The sequence below is a fragment of the Pan paniscus genome, chromosome 13, assembly GCF_029289425.2.
Source record: "Pan paniscus chromosome 13, NHGRI_mPanPan1-v2.0_pri, whole genome shotgun sequence".
Lineage (NCBI taxonomy): Eukaryota > Metazoa > Chordata > Mammalia > Primates > Hominidae > Pan > Pan paniscus.
Window position 1 is genome coordinate 125,663,300 of NC_073262.2, and position 12,471 is coordinate 125,675,770.

Below are 12,471 nucleotides of genomic sequence, written 5' to 3' on the forward strand. Positions count from 1 at the left end.
GTGTTTATGATGGACACCTGTTGAAAAGACCAAGTCTACCATGGCTGAGGTAGCTATGGAGGGTTTTACGTATTAACACAATGGTGAGGGTATCTTTACTGGTGTGAGCACAGTTCCACTGTATGGATGATCGTGATGCTGGAGTGGTCGATGGTTGGTACCTCCAGTGCCAGCTGGGGATTTATGGATGAACACAGGTGAGTAGTCAAGTGGGAAAAATGGCAGCATTCAGTTCATCTTCCTATTCTTCCTCCAGGTGTCTTCTTAGAATCAGGATCAGGTGCAAACCCAGGGGGGTTCCTGTAGCAGCAGTGAAAATTCCAGTGCCTAAGCTATATATGTTCAAGCAGGTCAGGTGGATGTTGCATGCGTCAGTTTGACTACAGCAGAACCATGAGAGACGTTTCCTTTAGAGTTGGCCCACAAGACAGTCTGGCTGCAATCCACAGGCCACAGACAACTGGAGGGAGTGGATCTCTCCCAGTTTCCTTCCACTTAGCATGAAAGCCTCAGAATAAGCAGCCCAGGGAGCAGAGAGACTGACATTAAAGCCTGCGATTCCTCTTCCAATTTTGATCACAGCAGCCATTTAAACACAGGGTCTACCGAGGTTTAAAAAACTTGAACTGTGCTTAGTTGCACTCTGAAATAGTTCTGCTCCTCCCCTGACCTGCCAGAGACAGCAAAGAGACGTGTCAATAGCCTCTGCATGAGGCTTCGGAGGAGCAGCTGTGTATGGCAGGACGGAACAAAACCTGCCCATAGTATCTTTTACCACAACATGTTTCCACTTAATGCAGACCACTGAAAAGAATGTGGGAGCTTTTAAAAAAAAATTATTATAAACATAGGTTTGTGACCTTGATGTGGAAGGCAGCTAGAATCTCTGCTTTTAGAGGGCTAAGCAACACCAGCCAGCCTTCAATCTTAGAAGGGTTAAGCTGAAAGGGTCTCCAAAGGTCACGTGGTTTATATAATCCTACCTGCAGAAGATCCCCCCAGGCACAACGATTTTACAGACGAGGACTGTGAGGTGCGGAAAGGTTAAGGAAGGATTTATCATATTTGCATAAGGAGTGGGAGAACTGAAACCGAAGCCCCAGTTCCTTGACTGTAAATCCCGCACTTGCTTCCAACTGTCTTTCATCCAGATTATGGGATTCAGCTGCCTCTGAAAACCTGTAGCCCAATAATGGTTATTCCCCAGGAGCCGCACGAAGCATGAGCTAATTTTCAGTGAGCGCGGACTTTGGGGTAACGGTTCCAACACAGCACATTCCTTTCTCCTCTTTTCACTCATCGTCACGGCTACCTGAAAACCCTGGACGGGTGCTGGGGCGTGAGGAGCAGTTCCCACTTCCCAGTCTTTTTCACTTTTCACAGCTGCAAAGTTCAGGGAGTTGAACTGCAGTGCTTTCAGTTCACTGCTCACTCTGCCACGATCGACCTCTGTTGTAAATTTTCCTCCCAGAGCACGTGACGATGCACTTCTTGACTATATATCCCAACTGCAGCAGCGGAGTTGTCAGAGCGCAGAGCCGGACAGAGCAGAAGAACCCTCTTGGACTGGACGATTTGGGAATTCAAAACTTGGGACAAACTGTCAGCCTTGGTAAGTTAGCAAGGCTACACTTTGCTTCAGAAACATTTGAAAGAGGGACATTTTTGCCAATTAATAGATGAATTTTTTTCCTTTATTTTCTTTCTGCTTTTCTTTGTTCTAAGGAAACATTGTTTTGAATTTAAAATAGTTTGGTTTTGGAAACACAATGTAAACTTTGTTTCTGCTCAGTTAAAATACGTTTCCCAATTTTAAAGATACTATTTACTGTATGCTCCTGTCTTACATTGATTTTTTTTTAAAAAAATCAAAGTAATACTGCTCACTACAAACAGGACAAATGTGTACACTAAAAAAAAAAAAGTCCTTCTTACTTTTCCCAGTGAACCTTCCCGGGCTTCTCTCCCGTGCACTCCAAGCCCTCATAGCTCACTCTTGTCAGCTGTTTGGCGAAGCCTCTTATGCTATTTCTTTCATGCACTTTTAAGCTTTTTTGGTATTGCAGTTCCATAAACCTCGTGCTCCCCCACCTCCCTGTGCCCAGGACCTGGGGGAGAGTTCTAACCTGCGGCTTTTCCCCCAGCCCCTGCTGTGCAGGCAGCCTCAATGCTGAAGATGGAGGCTCTGAACAGCACGCACCCCGGCACCGCCGCCTCCAGCAGCCCCCTGGAGTCCCGTGCGGCCGGCGGCGGCAGCGGCAATGGCAACGAGTACTTCTACATTCTGGTTGTCATGTCCTTCTACGGCATTTTCTTGATCGGAATCATGCTGGGCTACATGAAATCCAAGAGGCGGGAGAAGAAGTCCAGCCTCCTGCTGCTGTACAAAGACGAGGAGCGGCTCTGGGGGGAGGCCATGAAGCCGCTGCCCGTGGTGTCGGGCCTGAGGTCGGTGCAGGTGCCCCTGATGCTGAACATGCTGCAGGAGAGCGTGGCGCCCGCGCTGTCCTGCACCCTCTGCTCCATGGAAGGGGACAGCGTGAGCTCCGAGTCCTCCTCCCCGGACGTGCACCTCACCATTCAGGAGGAGGGGGCAGACGATGAGCTGGAGGAGACCTCGGAGACGCCCCTCAACGAGAGCAGCGAAGGGTCCTCGGAGAACATCCATCAGAATTCCTAGCACCCCCGGGACCCCTGCCGGTGGCTCCATCAGCCAGCAACCTTAGAGAGAGGAAAGACAGTTTTCAAGTGTCTGGTTTCACTTTCACAGTGCGGCTGCCACTTTGAAGAGACCCTCGGTAAACCCCTGATTCGGGGTGGGGTGGGGGACTAGGCTCAGCCGGAACCAGCACCTCCAAGGAGTCCGGGAGGTGCCTGTGGTTTGCACCCACCACTGAAAAAGCCGCGGAGATGCGCAGCGTGTACACTGACTTTGGGGCCTGGGTGTTGGGGTTCTGATCAGAATTTGGCGGGATGATATGCTTGCCATTTTCTCACTGGATGCCCTGGGTAGCTCCTGCAGGGTCTGCCTGTTCCCAGGGCTGCCGAATGCTTAGGACACGCTGAGAGACTAGTTGTGATTTGCTATTTTGCCTAGAGCTTTGTCCTTCTAGATCTGATTGGCTGTAAGTATCTCTACTGTGTACCTGTGGCATTCCTTCACAGTGGGTTACAAGCTTCTTTTGGATTAGAGGGGGATTTTTGATGGGAGAAAGCTGGAGATCTGAACCCAGCCCATTTGCACACTATAAGAAAAAAAAGTAACTTTTAAACCTGTTAACATTGGCCGGGGTTATAAGAGATGATGTGCTATTTTGACCTTTTGTCTAACTTATGACCTTGAACTCTGACCTGTGACCATGCAGCATCACATGCTGGCATGACGTTCTTTGGATCAGAAGAGCTTCCCCAGAATCTAACCTGCACTCCCGATGGTGGTTCAGGAGACTGTTCCTGATCTTTCTAGAAGGGGTAAGGTGCGGTCGAACAAGGCCAAGCCGTTAGCTCTGCTGCTGCTCAGTTTCCCAGCCTAGTTTTCTGAGTTGGGAGAGGACATAATGTGGTATTTCGTCACGTAGCTGAGACCTAGAAGGGCATACTCAGGCGGAGATTGCACAAAGCTGGGCTCCAAGTTCTGTGCTTCCTGATCCCGAGCCCTGACACTCATTTGCTGTGTGGTCCCGGGCATGTCATCAAGAAGCTCGCTGTCTGCATGAGGCTCCTGACGATCTCCATCCCCAGGGGGTTGGGAGGATGTCTTTAGATTTTAGGACTCTGTGATAAATATTCCACAGCCTGGTGTGAGGAAGCTTGGACCAAATGCTTCCCCTTTGGCCGGTTAGTCTGAACAAGGATCTGCTGATTTAAAGGAGCAGTTGGAGATTCAGAACACATATAACTGGGGAATTCAGGGCAAGCTACCAACCCAGCCCTGCTCTAGTTTTCCCAGGACTGAAGGAAAGAGGCAGACACCACATTCTCCTCTGCAAAGTTCTCTGGAGAATGTGTGATGTTAACACTCCCAGCTAAGGGAAAGCAAAGTCTAAAGGAAAACACACAGGAATGCTTCCAATGTCTCCAAGTATTCCTGTGGTCAACAGTTTCGCAGATCCGTTAGGCCCTTAAAGACAAGGAGGAAGTAAAAGGTCAAATTTAAATCTATTTAAAAAAACTTTTAAAAAAATTATTTATTTATTATTTTTTTTTATTTTTAAGACAGAATCTCGCTCTGTTGCCCAGGCTGGAGTGCAGTGGTGCAATCTTGGCTCACTGCAACCTCCACCTCCTGGGTTCCAGCGATTCTCCTGCCTCAGCCTCCTGAGTAGCTGGGATTACAGGCGCCTGCCACCACGCCTGGCTAATTTTTTGATTTTTAGTAGAGATGGGGTTTCGCCATTTTGGCCAGGCTGGTCTCAAACTCCTGGCCTTAAATGATCCTCCCACCTCGGCCTCCCAAAGTGCTGGGATTACAGGCACGAGCCACTGCACCCGGCCACTTTTTTTTTTTTTTAAAGAAAAATGCTCTGCATGGATTGGAGACACAGCAATAACTACTGTTGCCATGGAAGGGTTAACAGTGTAGGAGCTGGTTTATCAGTCCGCTTTGACATACAGCTAAAGGAAATTTATGTTTGGGGGAAAAAGGCCCTCTGTTCACTTTAAAATTCAGTGTGGATTTACGCCAAAGGGGGCTGTTTAAGTTGAAAGAAGCCAAGTTAAGTTTGGCCTCTTGCCTGGAATCACTTGAATTCTGAAATTTCACTGCGACGGACATGTGCCTTGTCACATTTTCCATTGCTTAATCCTGAAGTTTGGTGCAAGTCTCTCTGCACCTATTAAAAAGTGATGTATATACTTCCTTCTTATTCTGTTGAGTTGTATAGAATTGTCTTTTGTATTTAACACTTTGTAATTTTCACAATATTTTTTAATTTAAATAAATAAACACATTTTTTTCCCTCCTGGGAAGTCATGAATTCTTTGTTTGATTTTTCAATATAATTGTTAGTTTCGAAGACATCACAGATACGTTTCCCAAGACATCTCTGGATTTTGCTCCTCTCCCAAGTCAGTATCTCCTGAGGGCGTATCTTATTTCTGTCTGAACCATGGAGTGAATGAGGCTTGGCTTTTCATCCTTTGAAATGCTTTGTAATGAATGGAAAACAAGCTGCAGATGGTCTTACATGGACTTCTCTGTTTAAATATGGCAGCCCTGGAGTCTTTGGACTTTGAACATGCAGTGACAGGTCAACTGCTGCTAAGATGTTGCTCCAAGCTTGGTTGCAAGAAAACGTTTGACCTGCATGTTGGCTTGGCAAATATTATCCACACATGTGGCCCAGCAGCACCTGCTAATGGGCAAAGAGCTGCTGTATGAACAGCAACACAAACCTACCAACACAGTGAAGCACGACGTGTGGGGCTGGGGTTGACTCTCCTCCCTCTCCTGGTCTCCTTCAGACTGGGACTGATTCCAGCCCCTCCCACTTGGTCTGTCTGTATCTCTTGCCCACAGGCTGAGGCCGTGGCCAGCCTGCGGCAGCCTCTTCTTCATAATTTTATTTGCATGACCTGTTTTTGAATCAAGCAAATGGTAGGAAGCATCCTTACTTTTATGTTTCTCTGTTTCCTGTGAGATTGGCTTTTCTGTTTCAAGTAAGTGTTTCCCTTCAGTTCACTAGTAACTGTCTACCTAAAAAATTTACCTGGCAACAGTACAGTGGAGCCTGGATCCTTCCCAAACAATATCGAGGGCCCTGATCCATCAGTTGGTACTTTGATGATGTAAGATGAGAAGATTACTGTAAAAGGCAAGAGAGCCTTTCCATTTGTCCCAGTTTAATGTCGTTCTTCGTAAGGAAATGGTTAAGAATTTTTCTATTTTTTTAAGCCATGGGTGGAAGGAGAGGGAATTCTAAACTCTAATTGTCCTAAAAATATGCAGAGTACACTTTGTCGTTTTAATGGGATATTTGTTTTCTTTAAAAAAAAAAAAAAGAATTTCTAAGCAGAACCTAAGGCCCAAGGGGTTTAGTCTGTGTGGATTTACTCATGCATGTGAAAAACTGAGAGGATAATTTGGCCCTGTGCACCTAAGATATTAAAAACATATTTTGAAAGCACTTAAATGTTAGGGATGAGGTAAATGGATCATCCTGCCTGCTCCACACTGTTCTAATTACACCTTTGTACGTCAGAGTCAGGCAGGGATGTTACACAGTAGAAGATTTCTTTCACTGGTAGAATCATGGGATCAAATCTACCGGGAAAGGCTGAAGTCAGGCCAAGGAATGAATGCTCTTGGCTCATGATTCTGGTTGGAAAGTGGACCCCCTGGTGCCTTTCAGAGCTGCAACTGGAGGGTTTCATGGTCAGACATGCACTTCTAGGGTTCAGCTAAACGAGGGTAATTTATCATCCTATAAAATGCTGCTCTGACCGTAGACATTGTGGAACAAACAGAACATTGAGCTTAAAATGTAACTTAAACTCCAGCTTCAGGCAGAGCATACGTTTGCCTCATGCCCTTTCCTTACAGTCTGTGTACTGTGCTGAAGAAAATCACAGGACATATCATCGGTCATGGGACTAGAGGCAGAGTCTAGCGCTGGAGGGAGACCTGTCAGCCAGTTGGCCAGGATGGTGGCTCGGGCTACGCCTGAAACGCGGGGAGGTAGGGCGTAAATAGTGGCCAGTGGAGCCTCAGCCTTGTTACGTCTGGCTTTCTAGCCTAACTCTGCTACCATGTTGCTTGTAGCTCTGGGGAAGCTACCTAACCTTTCTGAGCTCTCTCTTTCAACAAGAAGACAGCATGCTGGCTTTTCTCTTTGGGGAGTTGTTCAAAGAACGGTGGAATGCCCTGAGAAATACTCAAAGAAAAGCAGATTCAGGCTTCTACTTTAAAAATGTGTCCTGGGCATGCATCTGCAAATAAAGTCACAAAACATCCTCTTCTATGGACGCTTTCCTCAGGAGACTGCTGTGTGCTCAGAAAAAGTGCACGCTTTGCCAAAGGAGAAGGGTCACAAGAGGGAAAAACCACTGTTAAATTCAGCCTTCCCCCATTTCTGAAATGTTTCCTCCCACACAGGAAGGAACAGTTTGGGATGTGTGCTGTTACCATGGAGACAACCAGCTAAGGTCACTTGATGGAAGGAGTCTGTGGCCCACTAGCATGGATCATTAGGGCCAATCTCGGAAGCTAAGGTTTTGTCCTTGGCTCAGAAGATGAGCTTTGAGCCCATGGCAGCCTCTATTCACAGGTATGGGAGGGGGTGCAGGGACAACACCATTCTCCTTTTGTCTTGCACAAGCCTGTCCTCTCTTCATACATCCCCCTTGCGTCCTTTGCAATCCCTTCCTTGGACTTGCCCTGTCACATTCGACGTAGGATAAGCTCTTGTTCTGCTGTTCCTATGAATTTATTTTCCTGCCTTGAATTCTCTTGCTAAGAAACATGATTGAAAAATCCTTCACATCAATAACTGTACCTCTTTCCTGTCTTTAATAGTTTTCCTTTGCTTGTCCTCTCTTTATCTAGCCTCCCTCCCTTTCTTCCTCTCTCTCATCCTTCCATTACCCAAAAGGAACAAAAAGACTAGTAGCCACAGTGCATGATACTTATTCAGCAATTTTTACAAGCCACACGCTTTTGCAACCCTGTATTTTGAGCTTTTCCTCTGTTCTAGGCACTTCTCTAGGTGCCAGGAAAAAATGTAACACCTCTCTGGGGATGCTATATTTTTCCCAGCTCTTTATGGAGTAGCATTTTACATATATATATATAAAATGTATATATATAGGTGTACTGGCATATATATACACACACATATATATGTATATATGTGTATATATGTATATGTATGTATATGTATATATGTATATATATGTGTATATATGTATATATGTGTATATATGTATATATGTGTGTATATATATATGTGTGTGTGTGTATATATATATATTTTTCTCCATGACAGACACTTTCCCTTTGATTACCTCATTTAGTCTTTCCAAGGAAACTGTGAGATAGGTCTATAATACTTTTAATCCAGGTAAGAAAATTGAGGCTCCTTGAGGACTTGAGGGGAAGATGGGAGGAGGGTGAGGGATAAAAGACTACAAATAAGGTGCAGTGTCTACTGTTCAGGTGATGGGTGCACCAAAATCTCACAAATCACCACTAAAGAACTTGCTCATGTAACCAAACACCACCTGTTCCCCAATAACCTATGGAAAAAATAAGAAAATAATAAATAATAAAATAAAATAAAATAGTAATAAAAAAAGAAAATTGAGGCTCAAGGAAGTAAATTGCTGGCCAATGAAATAAAAGATCAGTATTCAAATGCAAGTCTTCTGAGATAAAATCTGGTATTCTTTTAATCACTAGGAAGCTGACAGCACGAGACACAGAATATAGTCCCATCTCAGACTTTAGGGAGCTCTGTGACATTGCATATGTTGCTCAACCTTTCTGAGTACATTTCCTCAAATGGAGGTAGTAATATCTTCTTTACTGTCTTCAAAACATTGTCAGAACTGCTTATAAAGCAGTTGGAAAAATTATAAGTGTCTGTGTTTGATAGAGGTTGTGTCTAGACATTACCAGTATTCATCAATATTCAGTTCTCTTCCTCTTCTGAGAACATGAAAGGTTCCACTTCTCAACCCCTCTCCCACTCCTCCTCTCCTATCAGCAGGGGCTAGGCAGGGCCATGTGATTCATTCTCTGTAAACAGACTACAAGTGATATATGTCACCTCTGAGCTGAGTCAGTGAAAAGTCCACATAGGATTCCCGAGTCACTCACTTCACCTGCATGTCACCAAAAAGAACATATGTTCCAGAAGATATAGGTAATGGGTGGAGCCTGTGTCAGCCTGGAATGGTGAGTTACTACATGAAAAGCAATGGCTCTGGATGGGTGCCCAAATCTGCAGCTGGCTTTGCATGAAACAATAATAAATCTAGGTTACAGCGAAAGATGGAAAAGTTGGTTTTTTTGTTACTTCGCCATAATCTCACCCACCAGATTGATACAGGATATGACCGTATTTAAGAGATGCTAAATGTTGGAAGACACCTTCTGGATCATCTAAGCTGACCTCCCCATTTAGTGACAGGGAAATTAAAACTCATGGCAGTTAAGTGATTTGTTCAAAGTCATAGAGGGAGGCCAGGTGTGATGGCTTACTCCTGTAATCCCAGCACTTTGGGAGGCCAAGGTGGGTGGATCACCTGAGGTCAGAAGTTTGAGACCAGCCTGGCCAATGTGGTGAAACCCCGTCTCTACTAAAACTACAAAAATTAGCCGAGCATGGTGGTGGGCGCCTGTAATACCAGCTACTCAGGAGGCTAAGGCAGGAGAATCACTTGAACCTGGGAGGCAGAGGTTGCAGTGAGCCAAGATCGCGCCATTGTACTCCAGCCTGGACAACAAGAGCAAAACTCATGTCTCCTCCGTGGTCATGCCCGCCATGGGGATTTACACCCTGTGGTGGACGTGGCCATGGAGGCCTCTTCCAAGGCTCGGTGAAGACAAAAGACCCAGACGGTCTTTTCCCTTGAGCCTCTCTCCTTGAGCTGTCCAGAGTAGCATTAAGTCATTGGTGCTGCCTCTATTTACCAGTCCTGTGAGCCTTGCTGGCAATTGGCTTCTTTTTTTCCTGGTCAAACCCTGGCACTTATTGCGCTTTGTGGTAGGTTGGATCTGAGCAGGCAAGAGTAAACACATTTGCCCAAAGCTGTGCAAGGTGACATCACTGGAAACTTTAACAAAGGGGAAGAAGTCATAAATAGGAGGAGGGAAATTGTCAAACAGGGTTGAATGCAATTGCTCTGTATGAGGTGTACTGGCTTTTGGCTTTTGGGTTTGTTTTTGATTTTTGCATATTTTTCTGCTCAGCTCCAGCACCAGAGTGGTTCACATGCAACCCCCCTCCCCCAGTGCAGAGAGCTCCCATGACTGATGACTCCTGAAGGAAAACCCTGGAGGTTCAGCTCTAGCTTGAGGTTTCAGGTAATGCAGAAACCAACAGGCACATCACCAATCATCATTTTTATAAGCTTAGCCCTGATATGGAAGGAATAATTTCTCCCTCATTTCTATCTTCCTTTTCCATTCAGTACTTCTACCAGGATGTGTTGCCTGAACACATCCTGTTCAGGTTGAGATTCTGTTTCTTTCTCAAAATCTTCTCCTTTTTAATTCTCGTCTCCCATTGTCCTCAAGCATCGATTACAGAAGAAGTTATGCTGTCTTTGCCATAAGATTATAAACTTCTTGAGACTGAGAACCCTATAGTATTATTTTTATGTCTAAATGTCTAGTTTGAGCTGGCATTCTGCAGAAGTCTCTCTCATTATGTTCTTTTCTTCTTATTTTACATTTTCTCTTTGGGTGATCTCATCTGCCCTCAAACCTTCAACTATTAAGTAAATAATTATAACAAATGACTATCTAGTGTTTACTATGTGCCAGGCACTGTTCTCATGACATTTAATTCTCATGACAAGCTAAGAGATAGGATTTTTTATTTATTTTTTTCTTTTCTGAGATGGAGTCTTACTCTGTCGCCTAGGCTGGAGTGCAGTGGCATGATCTCGGCTCACTGCAACCTCTGCCTCCTGGGTTCAAACAATTCTCCTGCCCAAGCCTCCCGAGTTACAGGCACATGCCACCACGCCTGGCTAATTTTTGTATTTTTAGTAGAGATGGGGTTTCATCATGTTGGCCAGGCTGGTCTCGAACTCCTGACCTCAACTGATCCTCCCGCCTCGGCCTCCCAAAGTGCTGGGATTAGAGGCATGTGCTACTGTGCCTGGCCGTGATAGGGATTTTAAAGCCAGTTTTAGAGGTAAAAAAATGGAAGTACAGAGAGGTTAAGAACATTGACCTGGTTATACAGCTATTTAGCAGAAGAATTGGGATTTGAACCTGGCAATTTGGCTCCAGAGTTAATACACCTACCTGCCTGCTGTGCTGCCTCTCCGTCTCCAGATCTTAGTCACTCAGCTGTAGGCTGGACTTCTCTCACAAGCACCAATGCCTCTGGCTCTATCCACCTATGTCCAATAAACACCTCACATTCCTGATGTCAAAACTCAAACTCACCATCTTCCCGCCAAAAACCTGTCCCTCAACTTACATTTCCCATAATCCATTAGTCACAGAACATGGGTGCAAACATGGGTCAAACTCAAGCTTCTGTCCCCTACCTTAGGTCACCAGGACCTCCCTGAAATCTCTTTCCATTCTCATGGTCATTGTTTACCCAAAAAAGTACTTCTTTAAAAAAAACAAGGCCAGAAAGTTTTTATTCTTGAAGTGAGAAAAAAAGCCATCCCTCAAAGTATGTTTATTTAAATTGATTTTGATATTTCTCAAATTTAGCAAGGTGGTCCACACTGACATCAGGATACCACCTGAAAAATAACTTATAAAACAAATCAATGAAGGATTCTCTACCCATTTGGATTTTACCTTGACAATGAGATAGAGCTATGGAGAGCATAAAACAGGGATCTGTGTGGAGAAGAGGAAGGAGTAAAAATTCATCACAGTTTTCACAGATGCCCAGCACAGAGGATAGTCTTTTAACAGGCAGAAATATTCCTGGTGTGAAGGAAAGCAATCCATCTTGTTGGTCCAGATTTACGTAAATATTCCTCTGATCATTTGATTCCCTTGGTTTAGAATCATTCATTGTTTCATCCAACAGTTCTCTATTAAGTGCTGATTTTGTGACGGGCACTTCAGTACATAAGGGAGATACCAGGAATAAAAGGCTCAAAGAGAGTTCAGTCTAGTAAAAGAAGTAGCCTAGCACACAGACAACTACTAATGAGGTTGATAACTATTCACTGAGTCACTTAATATATATCCTGTCTCCTGGGGGCCCACCAATGTGATCTTGGTTCTTAAATCAGCCATAATTTCTATAAGAAATTCACAAAGCCGTAGTCTGGCTTACCAGTAAGTCTCTTGTGAATTTATTAGCATGAGTCAGGCTCCCTGTAGGCACCAAAAAATTATTTCTTTAATCAGAAAAATACTGAGGACCAGAGGAATGTTGAAACAGGAAAAGACATGGTCAGAGCTTTGTTTATATAAATTAAAAAATAATTTAATCTCTGGAATGGAGCATGCGAGGCACTAGATGGACAGTGATAAAAACCCAGTCTCTATCATCACGTTGCTTGTAATTTTTTTCCATTCTGTAAGATGGATGGAGGAAGAGAGTTAAATAAAAGCAGGGTTCTACGTGAGACAAGTGCCTGAAGTGGGGCAATGGCAGGTGAAATGAAGACATAGAAGCTAGAAATACTGAGGAGTTGAAATTGACAGGATTTTGCAACCAGTCAAATATTAGAGAATGAAGGGGAGAGTTGAGTCTGTAATTGAGAGAGTGGAAGTGCAAATAATAAAAATCCTTTCCAGGACTTACTGTGTTGGGCATTTTGAGT

General features: G+C 44.5%; 1 protein-coding gene across 1 annotated transcript; it reads left to right on the plus strand.

Annotated features, from left to right (window-relative positions):
• The first annotated feature begins 993 nt into the window (after positions 1–993).
• Positions 994–4,976, plus strand: KCNE4 (potassium voltage-gated channel subfamily E regulatory subunit 4). The gene is made up of 2 exons (XM_003818676.6): positions 994–1,612; positions 2,145–4,976. The coding sequence occupies exons 1-2, from the start codon at positions 1,483–1,485 to the stop codon at positions 2,678–2,680; spliced, it is 666 nt and encodes a 221-aa protein (XP_003818724.2). The 5' UTR covers positions 994–1,482; the 3' UTR covers positions 2,681–4,976.
• Positions 4,977–12,471: the final 7,495 nt, after the last annotated feature.